General features: G+C 48.7%; 1 protein-coding gene across 1 annotated transcript in view; it reads right to left on the bottom strand.

Annotated features, from left to right (window-relative positions):
* Positions 1 to 19,179, bottom strand: part of LOC147433927 (alpha-L-arabinofuranosidase 1-like) — an 85,826-nt gene that overhangs the window by 36,260 nt on the left and 30,387 nt on the right. The window contains exons 6-8 of the mRNA XM_086490552.1: positions 3,946 to 4,015; positions 3,513 to 3,658; positions 3,381 to 3,426 (exon numbers count right to left, since the gene is read on the bottom strand). Coding sequence (XP_086346678.1) covers positions 3,381 to 3,426; positions 3,513 to 3,658; positions 3,946 to 4,015 — 262 coding nt within the window. The remainder of the gene's footprint in view (positions 1 to 3,380; positions 3,427 to 3,512; positions 3,659 to 3,945; positions 4,016 to 19,179) is intronic.

The following is a 19,179-nucleotide window of genomic DNA, read 5'->3' as shown; positions in this document are numbered from 1 at the left end:
GAACTGTGTTGGTGTGGTGTATGATGACGTGGCAGGCCAGTGATGGGTCTTGATCCCGCGCCCGTTGGCCCTCCCTTTTTGAGTACAAAGCCAAAGAGACCCCCCCCCCAACTAGCGAGGTCGCTAGTGCCTCGAGGAGGGGCTTGTGTGTGAGAAGGAATGTGGAGATGTGGGAGAAGGTGGCACCCCGGGTACAAATGAGAGAGGGAGAGAGAGAGTGGGCGGCCAAGAGGGCAAAGCAAAGTTGGGCGGACAATTCAAAGTGGGCAAGGCCAGTCAATGGGAGGAGTCATGTGCAGCTAAGAGAGAGAGAGAGAGATTAGAAGCTTGCTGATGTGGTAGCCCATGCAAATATGCCTAGAATGAGCAGTTTTGGGTGCAATGCACAAAAATACTAAAAGGGGAGCTCAAAGTGAATGGCACGGTAGGAGGAAGCCATTTTAATTTTTTTTGGACTGCTCACCTCCTATAAGAGGAGTTTTTTATGAGCTGAAGGGGTTCCTCCATTTTTTTTGGAGGGGTTATTGGGGAAGAGAGCTTTTGGCACGAACAGGCGGTAACCCTTAACGGTGTTGGGGTTCTTTTCTTCAAGCTTTGTTCTTGAGAGCAGTGGGGGAAAGGATCAAAGAAGGTCGAAAAGAGCGCCAACAGCACGAAAAGACTCAACGCTAGTTCAATTTTCGAGAGCTTTTTGGTTGAAGGGTTGCAATTCAAAGGGCATACCAATGCGGCGTATGCAACCGGATTGTAAAAAGGGCAATTAGGAAAAATTGAAGTTGTATCACCTGTCAGTTGAATAGATCTCTTGATTCTTGATTCTATATTTCTTACTACTCAACAGTTAATAGCGTTACAATCTTTTCCCTTAAACTCTTTCTAATCACTAGTATTACGTGTATTAAACTATTAATTAAGTCTATATGCACTCTTTTACCCTAGTTTGAGCGTCTGCTAGCTCCTGTCTACAGCTAGAGGTCCGGTGGTTTCCCTGTCGTCCCCTGGAGAACCGCACACTCCGACATCGTGTGAAGACATCTTTCATTTTGTACCTTTGACAACAATAGCCAGATGGTAAGGACCTTCAGTAATTTCCAATGTCCATCCACATATACCCCTTATCTTTACAGCTAAAAACCACATCCAGAGGAGTAGAGCGCATAATAAAAAGCTACAATCTCCCATTGCTTCAATTAGCCTCAGAGTTTGCAACTTGATAGGCAACATTAGAGTTGACGTTCCGAATTGAAGTAGAGGTCCTCAGCTATGTATCCGTGTGGTACAAGATATATCACCAGGTATGTGATTCTTTATGGAGAAATATATAATATGTATATGCATGAAGATCTCCATATTGTCAAGGATACAAGACATTGTGTTGTTCCCATGGTTTTGAGCGGTAATAGTTTTTCTTGTCAGTTCTTCACCGTTTTGGTTGGTCATGGACCCTGAGTTCCAGGCGATTTCTATTGGGCAGGCTTCCTTTTGCTCAATGCACAAAAAGTTGGGTGTATGCTATTGGTGTTGTCCTATTTTTGGATGGCAAGTTATTTGAGAGTCGTATGCTTTTGCTTTGACATCATTACCTTCTTGGTGTTTGCTTGGAGGTTTCGATTGAGATTCTCTTTCACAAATCTCTATTGTGCCCCGCCATCCATTATGGTTGAATGGAGGGATGGGGAGGATTTGTTCTTGGTAGAGCGCAGTCCTTCACATGGATTGTAACAGCTCTTAGCTGATGCAAACTGCAAAGGTCATACTCCCTCATTCATCAAGATCTTGATTGACTTCTATTTCTCTCTTCAAGGGCGCATGACACGTTATCCCCACATCTGTGGGATTTTGCGGAGAGTCCAAGAGGGATTACGTAGACAGGGCCACTATGGTAATCCAGACGACCAACAGCCGGCTATGAAGAGAGATAGCTGAGAGGAAATCCCTTCTAAGGGTTGATCATGGCTACCTGAACCCATGGAAAGATTCATCCTTAGTAGGACCATACTGAAGAATCACATGTAAATTCAACTCTTCCTGGAACATTGTATTTGCTCTATGGTTTTCTTGAGGCATACAACAATATTCATGGAGCAGAACTCCCTTTACAGTTTTGGTAAACTATTTTTCTTTGGTTTGAATCTAGTCGCGCATGTCGTCCTCAAAGCATCTTGAGATTGTTGGATAGACAAAAATCCACACATGAGACAATGAAAGACATGTTGTGTGCATATGACTCTCGTCGTTAGAGTGATTCGGGAAAGTCTTCTACAAATGATATTGGACTAAAATACTTGTATGGATGCGGCCCCTAGTCATATTCCATACATGCTTGTGTATGGTTATGAGAAGAAAACACTTATTGCTACTGGACTGCAGGAGTTTAAGTGGCAACCATGGCCGACTTTTTGCAAGCTATGCAGGAAATTCTCACCGTTGCCAAGGAAAGCAAAAAGGCAGCAAAGAATCGTGCACCTTTTGTGTTGAAAAGCTTAGGTAGCCCCTAGAGCTCCAAGCAAGCATGTGGGTATATCTTAAACACCCAAGGAAAAAATCTTCTTGGATGATGTCATGTGGCACTGATGATTTGCTCCGCATTATCCTCGCCATCATAATGACCTGCTCTATCTGAGTCCACCATTAAGTAGCTAAGCCCGGTGCCCATAGTGAGCTGCATACATATGCCCTGGGGTGACAAAGGTATTAAATAGCGATCCCTTTGTCTGGGGCTCTTGGAAATGTTTCCGGTGGCACTCTCTCTCTCTTATAGACGTTAATATATCATTTCATTTCATTTCTCTCTCTCTCTCTCTAGCATGGCCAAAGTTGCATATCCCCGTGTTAGCCTGTGGCTCTGGCTGCTGATCCAAGAGTAAAATGTGTGGCGCTGCAGAGAATGTAAACCTCAGATATACATATGAGGCGACTATCTCTACCTGATCTCTACTAGTGTAAAGGTGGCTCTCAAATTGATACGATATCATCAGCATAACATGTAATGGACCAGTGTACTTATAGGTTGACTTTGTCTCCTCCTCTGCGAACTATGAAGTCAGCCAACTTGTCAATGTAGAGCCCAAAAGAGGTGGGGGAGAGTGAACATCCTTGCTTCACACCAATGGTGATAGCAATGGTTTCTAACATCCCTCCTGGGAATCGGACTCTGCCAAATACTTGATCATATAAAGCATGAATACCACATGTCATCTCTATTGGTATGCCAAGAGATTGTAGGCGCCAGAAGAGCCGCTCTCGTGGTACAGTGTCAAATGCTTTGCGGAAATCACAAAGCAGTAATAAGGAATGTTCATGTGACACAGCTTTTCTTTTCCTGCCGAGCAATTTCTAAATAAACCCATCTTTATACAAGCAATGAATAAGTTACTGACCATTGTTGAAGACCCAGATAGGAGTAGCCTTTAAGTCTTCAGCAAGCTGTTTAAGGATCAAATGTGCACAATAAGCATGTCAATGCGGAAACAAGGAAACAAAAATATCATAAAAACTGCTCTTCTTATTACCAAAAAGAACTCAAAGAAGCCGAGTCCATCATCTGTCCAATAACCCCAAACATCCCCAAAGTGCCCAGGCCGTTCTTCCCATGGTCCAATAGATTGACGCCATCGAAATGCATTCCTCAGCCATTGACCCTCAACAAAACATCCACCTGTTGATAACCACTTCAAGATACTGGCAAACACAACATCTCACTGCACTCCTTTCATCAGAAAAAAAAACTTGCAAACTAAATAATTGTGAGTGTATTTACTGACATCACATGCAATTAAATCCTAACTATTTTTATGTCAATAGAACTTGTGCATACTCTTCAAGGAGAATGAGCCATAGTAATCCTGAAACCTTTGTTATCATCAGGAGCCTAAACCTCAAAGATAGTGAATCACCTATGCTTTGAAATATGCCTAGTAATCTACGAGTAAAAGCATTAAAAACCTGGAAATCGAAGAAAGCGTGGCTTCAAATCTTGAAGCATAAGAACAAGATCGTTCCGAAAGCCATGTCCCTGCACATATATATATATCAGGAGAGCAGTGGAGACTAGACTGACTAGAGCATACACGTCGACACCCCAAGCGAGAAATCAATAGCAACACACGAACAAAAACTGCAAAATCACTGGACTTTGAGAGAGAGAGAGAGAGAGAGAGAGAGAGAGAGAGAGAGAGAGAGATGAAATGAAATGATATATTAACGTCTTTAAAAGGCCAAAATGACCTATGAGACCAAGCTGTTACAACATTGTGAATCTGATACCATGTCTAGAGTAAAAAAAACTGAAACAAAAAACACAACTACTACAAACTGGGACTGTATGGATGTGCCAGCTAATACAGAAGGTGCCCAGTACAACGTGTGGGGGGGGGGGGGGGGGGGGAGATATGGTCGAGATCCATCCTCATCTGCACTCTGGATGTCACACACACACAAAGAGAGAGAGAGAGAGAGAGAGAGAGAGAGAGAGAGAGAGAGAGAAATGAAATGAAATGAAATGTTATATTAACGTCTTCAAAAGGCCTGAGTGACCTATGAGACCAAACTGATACAAAAGTGGTGAATCTGTTACAATGTCTGAAAAGTGTGAAAATAAATGTGAAAAACTAAATACAAAGTATTAGATAAACTTCTTAGGAGCATTCTAGGTGTCTGGCTAGAATGCTTCTAATCCTTTGTTGTAGTCTCCTCCGGTGAAGTGTGCTTCTGCATCTCGGTCGTGGTCGTCTCGATTTCCTAAGCTCAATCGCCCTGTCAATGAGGGTGCCTTTAGTATGAATGTGGGTACTCCTTTGTGCTCGCTGCTGGCCTCTTGCTTCTCCTTCCATTCCTGCTTCTCTCGATACGAAGAAATCTGTGATCTGCCTCTGAGGCTGTAGTGCTCTTTGTCTTCTCATTAGATTATCCCTGTGCCGATGTGTTCCAGTAGGTACAGGCCTAAGCACCTTTAATCTTGGTATTGCATGACTCTATCTAGAGGTCCAAAGCCTTCTTTAAATAGACAATGGAAACGCCCACGTATCTCATAGTATACGGTGCAATGGCATATGTAGTGTTATTCTGTCTCCGGCTCCATTCCGCATAACTTGCAAATTCTGCTCTCAAGTGGGATTCCCCTAAATCTGCCAAATTCAATTTCCAGCTGGTGTGAGGATGTACGAATTTGACCAATAGCACATCTCAAACCATGAGACAGGTGGGTATCCATGTAGCTCGGGCGAATCACAAAACCATCTTCAGATAGCTGTAGGAAGTTTTCTTTGTAGTCGGCCATCTTCGTGCCCAATTCTTGTGTAGGGTCTACCCATGTCCTCTTAGTGCCCAACTGTATAAGATCCTGGCGGATGATTTTATTAATCTCCGTTCGTGTGATTGCCAGTGATGGAGCCTCAAGAGAGTATTGGAAGGGGCGTAATCTTTCCATATTGAACCCGTGTCTCTAAAACCACGAGGACAGCTGCGCATACCAGCATGATGTATCTCCTTTCATTGCTAAATCATAGATACCAAAGGTCTCTCCATTGACTTCCAATTATCCTGATCCACAGATGGTCCCCAAATCTGGACCCCATAAAGCATAGCCGAAGCCACCACAGTATCAAAGAGCCAAAATTTTGTTCGTGGTTCCTGAAACTGCACTTGTGAACACATCCTCTCCAACCCTCCCAAGGCCGCAGAGGCTCTGGATAATCTAGCATCCGCTGCTTTCTTAAGAGTAAACTTCGGTCCTGCAAATACCACCCCAAGGTATGTGTATGCATCTGTGTACTCTACTGTATCCTCGCCATATTCAAATGTAGGTGCCAATCTCCTGACCCACTGCGGTGTGGTGTTAAACACCATAACTTTGGTTTTACCCAAGTTTACCGACAGGCCACTGTCCTTTGCGAATTTATGTAATGCATCTAGCTGCCTCTGCATTCCATCTGGTGATTCTGCTATCAATACAATATCATCTGCATACAACAACAAAGGGATCCATGACCCTGCAAGTTGAGCCCCTCTGTCACCCTCTCTATCAATGTAATCTGATACCTCATCTATGTACATACCAAATAAAGTAGGGGGCAGTGGGCATCCCTGCTTTACTCCAACGGTGGAATGAACAATGTCGGAATCCCCTTCTGGAGTACGTACATAACCAGTTACTGACCCGTATAAAGCCATGATCCCCCAAATAATCTCTTTGGGGACCCCTAACGCTTGCATCCTGCGCATCAATATGGCCCTTGGTACTGTATCAAAAGCTTTCCGAAAATCCACAAAGCAACAATACATCCTTCTCCCGTTTGCTCTTCCTTCCTCAATAATGGCTCTGAGCGTAAGAATATGATCTAAAGTGGAATAACCCCTTCTGAATCCAGCTTGTCCTGTTGCTCTTATGCCCTCATTCTCTGCCCATCTACTCAATTTTTGTTCAAGAATGGATGCGTACAGTCGGGTCAAAGTGTGACCTACCATAATGGTGCGGTAGTTCCTGGGTATCATAGGATCCCCTGACTTGAAAATAGGTACGATAGTAGATAATTTCCAAGATTCAGGTAATCCTTCACACATGACCCGATTAAACAGACGAGCAAGGACTTCTGAAAGTAGATCCCTTGCATGGATCAGATGTTCTGCTACTAAACCCTCATGATCATATGCTCTTCTTGTCTTCATCTTATCAATGGCTTTTTCCACCATTTCCGTAGTAAAGAAAGTACTGGTAGCAGGGCATGGCTCTAGCGGATCTGGTAATGGAGGCTGTCCAAATACCGTGTAATTCTCTCTCCGCCTCCATTCCGCATAACTTGCAAATTCTGCTCTCAGGTGGGATTCCCCTAAATCTGCCAAATTCAATTTCCAACTGGTGTGAGGATGTACGAATCTGACCAATAGCACATCTCAAATCATGAGACAGGTGGGTATCCATGTAGCTCGGGCGAATCACAAAACCATCTTCAGATAGCTGGAGGAAGTTTTCTTTGTAGTCGGCCATCTTCGTGCCCAATTCTTGTGTAGGGTCTACCCATGTCCTATTAGTGTCCAACTGTATAAGATCCTGGCGGATGATTTTATTAATCTCCGTTCATGTGATTGCCAGTGATGGAGCCTCAAGAGAGTATTGGAAGGGGGGTAATCTTTCCATACTGAACCCGTGTCTGTGAAACCACGAGGACAGTTGCGCATACCAGCATGATGTATCTCCTTTCATTGCTAATTGTGGAGAGGATTTGAGGGCCAATCTAGCATATCGGCAATTATTTGTATCCCATAAACCATGTATAAAGGACACTGATATGGTAAGAGCTTCAATTTCTATTGGAGGGGCGGCTAGTTCCGCCTTGCAATCGCGTGTGGTACAGAGGCCTTGGCTCTAATCATTCGGGAAATCATAGATACCAATGGTCTCTCCATTGACTTCCAATTATCCTAATCCACAGATGGTCCCCAAAATTGAACCCCATAAAACATAGCCGAAGCCACCACAGTATCAAAGAGCCAAAGTTTTGTTCGTGGTTCCTGAAACTGCACTTGTGAACACATCCTCTCCAACCCTCCCAAGGCCGCAGAGGCTCTGGACAATCTAGCATCTGCTGCTTTCTTAAGAGTAAACTTCGGTCCTGTAAATACCACACCAAGGTATGTGTATGCATGTGTGTACTCTTTGTATCCTGGCCATATGCAAATGTAGGTGCCGATCTCCTAACCCGCTGCGGTGTGGTGTTAAACACCAAAACTTTGGTTTTACCCAAATTTACCGACAGTCCGCTGTCCTCCGCGAATTTATGTAATGCATCTAACTGCCTCTGCATTCCATCTGGTGATTCTGCTATCAATACAATATCATTTGCATACAACAACAAAGGGATCCATGACCCTGCAAGCTGAGCACCTCTGTCACCCTCTCTATCAATGTAATCTGATATCTCATCTATATACATACCAAATAAAGTAGGGGACAGTGGGCATCCCTGCTTTACTCCAACGGTGGAATGAACAATGTCGGAGTCCCCTTCTGGAGTACTTACATAACCAGTTACTGACCCGTATAAGGCCATGATCCCCTAGATAATCTCTTTGGGACCCCTAACTCTTGCATTCTGCGCATCAATCTGGCCCTTGGTACTGTGTCAAAAGCTTTCCGAAAATCCACAAAGCAACAATCAATAATGGCTCTGAGTGTAAGAATATGATCTAAAGTGGAATAACCCCTCCTGAATCCAGCTTGTCCTCTTGCCCTTATGCCCTCATTCTCTGCCCATCTACTCAATTTTTGTTCAAGAATGGATGCGTACAGTCGGGTCAATGTGTGACCCATCATAATGGTACGGTAGTTCCCGGGTATCATAGGATCCCCTGACTTGAAAATAGGTACGATAGTAGATAATTTCCAAGATTCAGGTAATCCTTCACACATGACCCGATTAAACAGACGAGCAAGGACTTCTGAAAGTAGATCCTTGCATGGATCAGATGTTCTGCTACTAAACCCTCATGATCATATGCTCTTCTTGTCTTCATCTTATCAATGGCTTTTTCCACCATTTGCTTAGTAAAGAAAGTACTAGTAGCAGGGCATGGCTCTAGCGGATCTGGTAATGGAGGCTGTCCAGATACCATATATAATGATGTCCACAGAGAGAGAAATGAAATGAAATGAAATGTTATATTAACGTCTTCAAAAGGCCAAAATGACCTATGAGACCAATCAGTTACAAAATAGTGAATCTAATACCATGTCTGGGTACAAAAGAACTAGAAGTGGAACAAAATACTACTACTACTACTACAATCTAAAACTACGTGGGTGTAGCAGCTGATACAATAGGTACCCGGTAAACTGGATGTAACAGTGTGAGAAACAAAGATGGAAGAAATGGTGAGGATCCATCCTCATCTGCACTCTGGATGTCGAGAGAGTATGGCTCGAATCTTCTGTTGTAGTCTCCGTCGATGCTGTGTAGCTCCTCTCCTCAGTCGCGGTCGTCTGTATCTCTGTAGCTCCAATGCTCGGTCGATGAGAGTGCCAGTAGTGGTCGAATGAGTGTGGGACGAGCTCTGCAGTGGTGGCTGCTCCTCTGGCTGTCCCATATCTAGTGAAAAGAAATCTGTAATGTGTCTCTGGGACTGCCTCTCTCTAGCTCTCCCCAGTAAAGTGTCTCTATACCTGTGTAACTCAAGTAGATATAGTCCAAGACATCTCTGATCCTCATAACTCATGACCCTAGATAGAGGACCAAAACCCTCTCTGAATAAGCAGTGGAAACGCCCCCGTATCTCATAGAACACTGTGCAATGACATATGTAGTGCAACTCTGTCTCTGGCTCTCTCTGGCATAATCGGCATATCCTGCTGTCTGCTGGTATCCCTCTGAATCTACCGGTCTCAATCTCGAGCTGATGTGAGGATGTGCGTATCTGACCAATGGCACAACGCAAACCATGAGACATATGTGTGTCCATGTAGCTGGGTCGAATCACAAACCCATCTCCTGTGAGGTGGAGAAGATGCTCTCTATAGAAAGCCATCTTTGTGCTCAACTCCTGAGGCGGCTCTATCCATGTCCTCCTAGTGTCGAGCTGGATCAGGTCCTGACGAATGAGTCTAGTGATCTCCACCCGTGTAAGAGACAGCGAGGGTGCCTGAAGAGAATACTGGAAAGGGGGCAACCTGTCCATGGTGAAGCCATGCGTCTGAAACCATGAAGTCATCTGTGCATACCAGCATGAAGTGTCCCCCTGTAGAGCTAACTGTCTGGAAGACTCAAGGGCCAATCTAGCATATCTGTCTCTAGTAGTATCCCATAGGCTGTGCACAAAGGACACTGATCTGGTAAGCGCCTCAATCTCCATGGGGGGGGCAGCTAGCTCTGCTCGAATGATCGCGTGAGGTACGGAGGCCTTGGCTCTAATCAATCGGGAGATCATAGATACCAAGGGCCTCTCCATACCTCTCCAACCATCCTGGCCTACAGAAGGTCCCCATACCTGTACCCCATACATCATAGCTGAGGCTACTAAAGTATCAAAGAGCCATAACTTTGTCCGAGGTTCCTGGAACTGAACCTGCGAACACATCCTCTCCAAGCCTCCCAAGGCCGCATAAGCTCTGGTCAGTCTAGTCTTTGCTGCTCTCTCTCTCTCTCTCTCCCCAGAGAGAGAGAGAGAGAGAGAGAGAGAGAGAGAGAGAGAGAGAGAGAGAGAGAGAAATGTAATGAAATGTTACATTAACGTCTTCAAAAGGCCAAAATGACCTGTGAGAACGAACTGTTACAAAATTGTGAATGTGATACCATGTCTGGATACAAAAAGACTAGAACGAAAATACTACTACTAGTACTAGAATCCATCCTCATGTGCACTCTGGATGTCGAGAGAGTATGGCTCGAATCCTCTGCTGTAGTCTCCGTCGATGTTGTGTAGCCCCTCTCCTCAATCATGGCCGTCTGGATAGCCCCTCTCCTCAATCATGGCCGTCTGGATCTCCGTAGCTCCAATGCTCGGTCAATGAGAGTGGTGGGGGCCAAGCTCTGCAGTGATGGTTGCTCCTCTTGTTGTCCCATATCTAGTGAAAAGAAATTTGTAATCCGTCTCTAGAGTTGTCTCTCTCTAGCTCTCCCCAGTAAAGTGTCTCTATATCTGTGTAACTCGATGCTCTCTATGGAAATCTTCGTGCCCAACTCTTGTGGCGGCTCTATCCATGTCCTCTTGGTATCCAGCTGGATCAGCTCCTGACGAATGAGTCTAGGAATCTCCACCTGTATAAGAGATATCGAGGATGTCTGAAGAGAGTACTAGAAAGGGGGCAGCCTGTCCATGGTGAAACCATGCATCTGAAACCATGATGTCATCTGTGCATACCAGCATGAAGTGTCCCCTTGAAGAGCTAACTGTCTGGAAGACTCAAGGGCTAGTCTAGCGTATCTGTCTCTAGTAGTAACCCACAAGCTGTGCACAAAGGAGACTGATCTGGTAAGCGTCTCAATCTCCATAGGAAGAGTAGCTAGCTCTGCTCGAATGATAGCATGGGGTATGGAGGCCTCGGCTTTGATCAATCAAGAGATCATAGATACCAAGGGACTCTCCATACGTCTCCAACCATCTTGGCCTACAGAAGGTCCCCATATCTGCACCACATACAACATAGCTGAGGCTACTAAAGTATCAAAGAGCCATAACTTTGTCCGAGGTTCCTGGAACTGAACCTACGAACACGTCCTCTCCAAGCCTGGGCACTCCCATGTCTTGTAGTCTACGTATAAGTCTGGCTCTCGGTACTGTGTCAAAAGCTTTACGAAAATCTACAAAGCTACAATAAATCCTCCTGTCATGGTGTCTACCCTCCTCAATAATAGCTCTGAGTGTCAAAATCTGGTCAAGAGTAGAGAAACCTCTCCTGAATTCTCCATGTCCTGATGCTCGTATGCCCTCTCTCTCTGCCCATCTACTCAGCTCTTGCTCAAGAATAGATGCAATGTTATATTAAATGTCTTCAAAAGGCGGCTGCAGATTGTTCTTCTCCGTCCGCTTCTTCGACTCAGCAGTAGACACAGATGGAGGCTCCAGCTCCGCCACAGAGGGACTCGCCTGAAGCCCCCTCGCCCGACCCCGCTGAGCCCACCATTCGACTTGCTCTTTCGCCGACAGAGCAAGCGAGCCTTGCCGTAGAGGTAGAGCGCTTGCAGGCGACTTCTGTCATCTGCAAGGATCTCGGCACCCGTCCTAGCAGAGGAGAGCTGCGAGACCTTCTCCAGGCCCGCCTTCTCGCAGAGGTGGGCAAGATTTTGGATGTCCAGATCCTTGGACGGGGGTACTACCAGATCGAGTTCGAGACTTCCGAGATGGCCTCCAAGGTCATAGCTATGAGTCCACTGGCTATCCGAGCATTACGCGCCCACTTTCGACAGTGGCGACACGGTTTTGACCCGACTTCGGATGTGCTAGTAGAGGAGGCAGACATCCCCATCTCAGTCTGCTTTCCGGGTTTACGGAGGGAGTACCTTCCACTGCTCTCCAGGATTGGCTCCGCCATCGGGACTGTTCTGGAGACACCTCGTACGACAGCATCAATAGCTGCCAAGGCGGCCGGCATCCCTTCAGTTCGAGTTTTGGTCAGAGATACCCACACGCTCCCGAAGGTCATCCTTCTGCCTCGGGTGAGTGGGGGTTGGTTTAGGCAGAGTGTGGAGTACTCGGGTCTCACGAACCAATGCTTCATTTGCAGACAGATGGGCCACCTAGCGAAGGCTTGTCCACGGAGGAGGCCTCGACCTGCACCTTAGCCTCAGCCCCAACCTGCCAAGGCTGGGCCGCAGTCTCAGCCAACGACACAGCGCATAGATTCTGAGCCACCATCCGAGCCTGGGGCTCCAGCGGAGGAGGGGTGGCAGCAGGCCCGTGGCCGTCGACGCCAGGGGCCACAGCGACAGCCTGGCACTCAGAGTGGCCCTCAGGTGCCTACTCAGCAGCAGTGGGTTCCCACGGGGAACCGCTTTGGTCCTCTTGAGCAGGAGAAGCCCCCTACGCCAGCCTCCTCTTCCGCTTCACCCTCGCCATCCCCCCCACCTTCAGATTTCCCCTCTTCCTCCTCATCCCCTCCCCCGCCCTTTGCTCCCGCCCACTCCTCACCTCGCCCCCCTGTCTCTGTCGCCCCGCCACGCTTCTCTTCTCCTCCGTCCCCCCCAGCTCCTTCTCCCCCTCCCCCTACTTCAGTACCACAATCGACTCAGGAGACTGGTCCCTCGCCGGCGGCTAGGAGATCTCTTGGCAGCGCTTTTGCCACGAGTCGCCTAGCGAGAGAGGGCCAGCCCTTCTTGCGGCCCCCTTTGCAGATTCAGACATCTTCCCTTGCAGCTATCCCTCGTGGTCTGACGAGCATTGACCTCCGACGCCGCTGGGACTTCTTCGATTACGGATTCACTCACTTTCTCGGTGATTCCGCAGCAGACCACGAGGCAGCCTGCTTCAGGGTCCACGCTCTGTTCCTCGCCGCTAAGGGAACAGAGGCCTTGGACTCAGCAGTTGGTTTCTCCTTTCCCCTCTGTGGTAGGACCGAGACAGAGTGGTCCCTCGACTCAGTGGTGGGATGGTTGCATACACAGGTTCTCGATTTCTCTCACCACATGGGAGAACTTGGAGTTACAGATTTGTTGCAGACTTTGTGGCCACTGGCCAAGTTTGCGGTGACACCCCCAGACTCAGCAGGATGTAGGCACATTGTGGTGTACTTTTTTGCTGATACACAGTGTTTGCCTTGCTATGTATACATACATGAGGACTCCTGGACAGAGGAGGTTGCTTTACGCACGGCTCGCTCTGCTTGGGCTTGGGCCAGGCACTCACTACAGGCTCGCCTATCTAGAGGACGCTCGGATGCGGATTACTCCCCATCCAAGCCTGCCTCGAAGATAGCCCGTCTTGCTGCTACGGCAGCATCTGTTCTCTCTCGCTCCCCATGAGGATCGTCTCGTGGAACGTGCAGGGATTAGGTGGGCCCCAGTTTCAGCGACAACGGGGCCGATTGCGTCAGGAGCTTCAGCGTTGCCTTGTGGGAGGAGAGATTGATCTCCTTATGCTTCAGGAGCACCATTTGTCTGAGAGCCGCATTCGGCGATGTGGTCAGATTTTGCGTGGACGTTATGATACCTTTTGGTCAGCTGCTTTTGGATTTGGAGGCATCCAGGGTGGGGTATGTATGACTATTGCGGACTCATTGCAGCAGGCCATTGTGGGCAGAGGGATTATTGTGCCAGGCAGGTCTCAGTGGATTACTGTGCAGGTTCAGGGTGGCCTTGTGGGCTTCCTGAACATCTATGCGCCCAATGTGGCGAGTGCTCGTGCCGAGTTTTGGTCACAGATTGTTGAGTCTTTGCCACAGGTTGACCATTGGTGTGTAGGAGGGGACTTCAACATGTTGGAGGACCCCTATGACAGGATCGGAGGCAGCCATGCTACTGTGCATGGAGTCGAGTTAGCAGCTTGGGAGAGGTTGTGTATGACTTTGAGGGTCTCGGATACATGGCAGCATTCTGGCTTTGTGAGGCCTCCAAAGAGTCTTGCCTTCTCTAGATCAGACCACAGAGTGGGAGGAGTGAATCTATCGCGGATAGATCGCTTCTACACTAGTGACCACTTCAGTGACTTGGGGGGATCAGTGGGCATCTTGGCAGGGACATCCTTCTCGGACCATGCACCAGTGATCCTCACAGTGGCAAACAGGCAGAGGAGTGGGAGCACGATGCTTCGCATCCCAGAGCGGGTCTTGTTGGACACAGAACTCAGAGAGAGGGTAGAGGCTCTTTGGCCAGAGGGCATGGACAGCCAGGCTCTACCGGCAGACAGAGTGGCCTTAGGCCTAGCTCAGCTTAGCCACTTTTTTCTCCAGGAGTCTTTGGCTCGACGGGCTGCAGCGAGAGAGGTGGAGCAGCGTCTCAAACGAGGCATTGCTTCACTACAGAGGATGCAGGAGTAGCATCCAGACAGTCCATGGTTGGAGGAGCAGTTACAGCAGGCTCGACAGGAGCTTGCTTGCACAGAGGAGAGGCGCCATGAGTTTGCCTTTCACCGACAGACATCTCAGTGGACTCAGGTAGGTGACAGAGTGACAGGTGCTTTTTTTGAGACAGTAGGACCTCGGCACTCGCATGCCAAGGTCAATCAGTTGAGGAGACCCGATGGGTCAGTTGCTTGTGAGCCTGAGGATATGCGTGCAGCATAGTTACCAGGAACGGGAAACCGGAACGGGAACGCGGAACGGGAACACAGAACAAAATGCCATTCCTTGTTACGGGTACTCACGTTTGAAACATGGAACAGGGATTCGGAACGGAAACTTGGAACGGGAACGGGGAACGGAGACCTGAAAACGGCCATTCCCTGTTACTATGGCGTGCAGTTGCTACTAACTTTTACCGTGAGCTACTGTCGGCTGAGCCCCAGTCAGAGAGACAGGATGCATGCAGGGAGCAGGTTTGGGCGCAGATGCCTTGTCTTGTGACTAAGGAGATGCGCCAGAGGCTGGAGATACCTCTTCAGCTTGAGGAGCTGCACACGGCTCTTAGGGCCCTTCCTCGTGGTAGCTGTCCAGGTGAGGATGGGCTGACTCCCAGCTTCTTCTTGGAGTACTGGGACTTGCTTGGCCCAGATCTCTGTAGTGCCTTTCAGTACATTCTGCACACAGGAGTGATGCCGGATAGCATGAGTGAGGGCCTGATTTACCTCATTCCAAAGGAGGGTGGCTCCTTGGATGAGATTCGACAGTGGCGCCCCATCACCATCCTCAACTCAGCCTACAAAATTCTTGCCAAGGCTCTGAGTTTGAGGATTCAGCCACTTTTGGAGAGCCTTCTACATGGGACTCAGACAGGTTTTGTCAAGGAGCGCAGTATCCTTGACAACATCTTCACTTTCTGGGAGGCTTTTGCCCTGGCACGTCTCCATGGGGAGGACCTTGTGATTCTTCTTCTCGATTTTGAGAAGGCATACGACAGAGTTGATTGGGACTTTCTAGAGGGCACGCTTCGCAGGATGGGCTTTTCAGATGCTTGGATCAGAGGGGTGTTAGCTTTGTACAGACAGGCTCACAGTCACGTGCTTTTGGCAGGAGGTAGAGGTGAGCGCTTCATGCTCACACAATCGGTCAGACAGGGTTGTCCTCTTGCCCCCTTTCTCTTTCTGTTCTATGCGGAGGCGATGAGCAAATTTTTGGTGTCACTGCAGGTTAGTTTGAGGGGCTTAGCACTCCCTATACGGGGAGATGAGCTTCTGGACGTCGAGTTCGCCGACGACTCAGCCTTGTACTTAGAGGGCCACGAGGCCAATTTACACAGGTGTGGGCAGGCTCTAGAGACCTTCTGCTGTGCATCGGGCGCACTGATCAACTAGAGAAAGACAGTGGCTTTCTCGGTTGGCAGTGCTCCTGTGCCAGAGTGGATGCCAGGAGAGGGTTTCAGGTGGATTCCTCCAGGGATTGCAGTTCGATACTTGGGTTGTCAGGTTGGTTTGGATTTGTCCCCCGAGCAGCAGATTGCTCCTCTTCTCCTGTCCATTAGGAGAAAGCTGATACACTGGAGCTCAGCACGACTTTCGTTGGCTGGTAGAGTAGTAGTTGCCAACCAGGTGTTGTTGGCAACTATGTGGTACATCACTTCTTGCTGGATCTTCTCGAGTTCTTGTATCAGCCAGGTAGAGAGGCTGATCAGGAACTTCCTTTGGTCAGGTCGCGACACTCAGGTTGCCCGAGCCAAGGTGGCTTGGTCGGTCATCACACTCCCTTGTTCTCAGGGAGGGCTTGGGATCATTGATCCAGCACAGCACAGCAGAGCCCTTCTTGGGAAGTTCGTCGTCAGAGGACTTCTTCCAGGCGAGGAGCCCTGGAAAGAGCTCTTGTTGCAGAGGCTTCGTGCCAGGGTGCCTCAGTCAAGAGGCCCTTGGCAACCTTCGACCAGATGGATCTTTACAGAGTTGGGCCGAGTTGGTTTGAGCAGGAGACTGGAGGACCGATTCGCTGTGAGTTTGCTTCGCTCTTGGGAGCTCTTACGGCGTGGCCTAGAGCAGAGACAGCCGACATGCACGGAGGAGCGCCTACGACAGCCCCTCGTCTGGAACCCCATGGTTAGCACTCAGAGAGGCCACTTGGTTGGGAGTAGGCCTCATGTTTCTTGGGGTCCCATGGCAGCAGGTCCAGCGCGCTCTCTAGGTGACTGGCTAGAGTTCACAAGTTTGTTAGAGGAGGTGCAGGGTGTCCAGCTACAGGACATGAGAGGGGTTCAGAGCATGTGTCAAGACATCTCAGAGTCAGTTCCAGCTGAGTGACTCACGCCTCTCGAGCTAGTAGCACCCCGATGGATGGGAGCCTTCACACGACTGGAGGTTCTCATCTCAGTAAGGGCTTGTTCAGAGACTGTCCCAGCCCTGTTCGTTGAGCTTCAGGGTGAGTTACAGTAGAGGCCCCGCAGGTAGCAGAGTGTTGTTTCCAGAGGATCCGAGTTGTGGGCATCTGTGGGAGGACTTGCGTCATAGACCCTGACCCAGCAGCTCTCGAGACAGGACACTGGAGGCTATGGGCTTGGGAGTGTTGTCCACTGGCACGAGTACAGTGGGATCCTGGTGAGTGGCTTTGGAGGGACCCCTTCTCTTCTGCAGACCGCCCAGGAGTCCCTTTCTTTCAGTACACTGTTCGGCTTGGACGTCATATACTTGCAGCGCAGAGAGAGGCCCGCCCCGCTGCAGCACGGCATTGGCAGGAGGAGGGTCTCACAGTTGAGTTCTTGGCAGCTTTTTGGCAGAGGCTGTGGGACTCCAGACAGCCGAGGCGCGCCACTTTGTTCCAATGGTTGGTTGCACACAGAGCCACAGCAGTAGGGAGCTGGCTTGTGCATAGTGGTCTCTCTGCCGCATGTACAGCCTGTGACCAGTTGGTGGAGAGTCAGCGACACTGTCTTTGGGACTGTCCCTCGGCCCAGCAGGTGTGGCTACGAGTTCTTCGGTTGATGCCTGCCCTCTCCACGGCTCGACAGTACACTTGGGGGGCAACGGCTTGGTCCACCCTCACAGGCCCGGCACTACAGTTTGAGCTATCTTCCACCAGCAGGATGATAGTGATACAGGGGGGGCGACCTACACTCCAGCCTGCTACAGACCTTACTCCACAGGAGTGGTGCAGTGAGAGAGAGGAGTGCTGGGAGCTCATCAGCGGCCTAGCTCTCTGGTTCATCTGGCGGGCCCGTTGTTTCCGCATCTTTGAGGCTCGCCCTGTGCCACCAGCAGAGACTGTTCGTGACTTTTGGCTAGAGCTGATCCATACTCTCAGAGGACAGCTTGAGGGACTACAGGGCAGCTCTGACCGCATGCGGGAGCGCCGCGAGGCTTTCCTTCGACTCTGGCACCCTGGGCCTTTCTACACCATGGTCCAGGGGGTGCTCAGATGGCACTACTGTCCACCTGTGTGGCTCTTCCCTCCTCCCATCTCTTGAGTTAGCCCCATTGTATATATGCTGTTTTTTCATTGGGAGAGTCTCCCCATCATGCTTGTTGTAGCCCTCTCTAGCAGAGGTGGATGTAGCCCTATGGGCAGTTTTCATTAACTAATAGAAGGATCTTTTTCTCGGAAAAAAAAAAAATGTCTTCAAAAGGCCAAAATGACCTATGAGACCAAACTGATACAATCTTGGTGGAGCTAATACAATGTCTAGGTACATAATAAAACAAAGAAAAATAAAAGCTAAAATGAACATCAATGTCCGAGAGTAACATCAACGTCCTCCATAGTGAGCACTCTGGCGACTCCTATGTCGTTCTAGTATGTGGTGTATCCTTTGTCGTAGTCTCCGTCAGTGTCGAGACGGTCCCCTCATCCGGGGGGGCGGGACCGCCCCAACTTTATCGCCCCATCAAGCAACGTGCCTTTGGTGCCGCTATATTGTGGGGCCTGCGGGGCTGACTCCTCTGTCTGTGACCGAAAGAAATCTGTAATCTTCCGTTGTAGATGTATCTCCCTCTTTGGGCCCCTGTTCAAGAGGTCCTCTCTATGTCTGGGTAGTTCCAATAAGTATAATCCAAGGCATCTCTGATCCTGATATCTCATGACCCTAGAAAGTGATCCAAAACCCCTTCTGAATAGACAGTGGAAGAGGCCTCGTATCTCATAGTATATTGGGTAGTGACATATGTAGTGTAACTCTGTCTCGGGCTCCATCTGACACAACTGACAGGTCCTGGACTCGGCTGGCACTCCTCTTAATCTACATGTCGCGATCTCTAGCTGGTGTGAGGATGTGCGTAATTGACCAATAGCACACCGTATCCCATGAGATAGATGAGTATCCATGTATCCGGGCCTGATCACAAATCCATCCTCCGTAAGCTGAAGAAGATTCTCTCTATAGAAAGCCATCTTCGTGCCCAACTCATGTGTAGGTGTAGCTGGGCTACAGTGTCACTCTACAAGGAAAGACAAGATAGTTGCAATTGGTTGTTGGTCGTGGGTTCACACTTGGTGGACTTGACACATGGAAGGAGTGGTGGTTTAGAGGACACCGTGGCCAGTTCTTCTCTGCCACAGTTTGGGGATAGGTGCAGTTGGACAATATTTGAGTTATCCGTTGGTTGCCCTTTTGGGTTATATATATGCTCACATTTTCTTGAGTTTGGATAGATTGTTTTAGATGGTTTATGAGTCTTGAGCCTAGC

The sequence above is a fragment of the Adiantum capillus-veneris genome, chromosome 19 (genome assembly GCF_014529385.1).
Source record: "Adiantum capillus-veneris isolate H3 chromosome 19, ASM1452938v2, whole genome shotgun sequence".
Classification (NCBI taxonomy): Eukaryota; Viridiplantae; Streptophyta; class Polypodiopsida; order Polypodiales; family Pteridaceae; genus Adiantum; species Adiantum capillus-veneris.
Note: the sequence above shows the minus strand (reverse complement) of the source record. Positions and strands in the feature narration are given on the sequence as shown.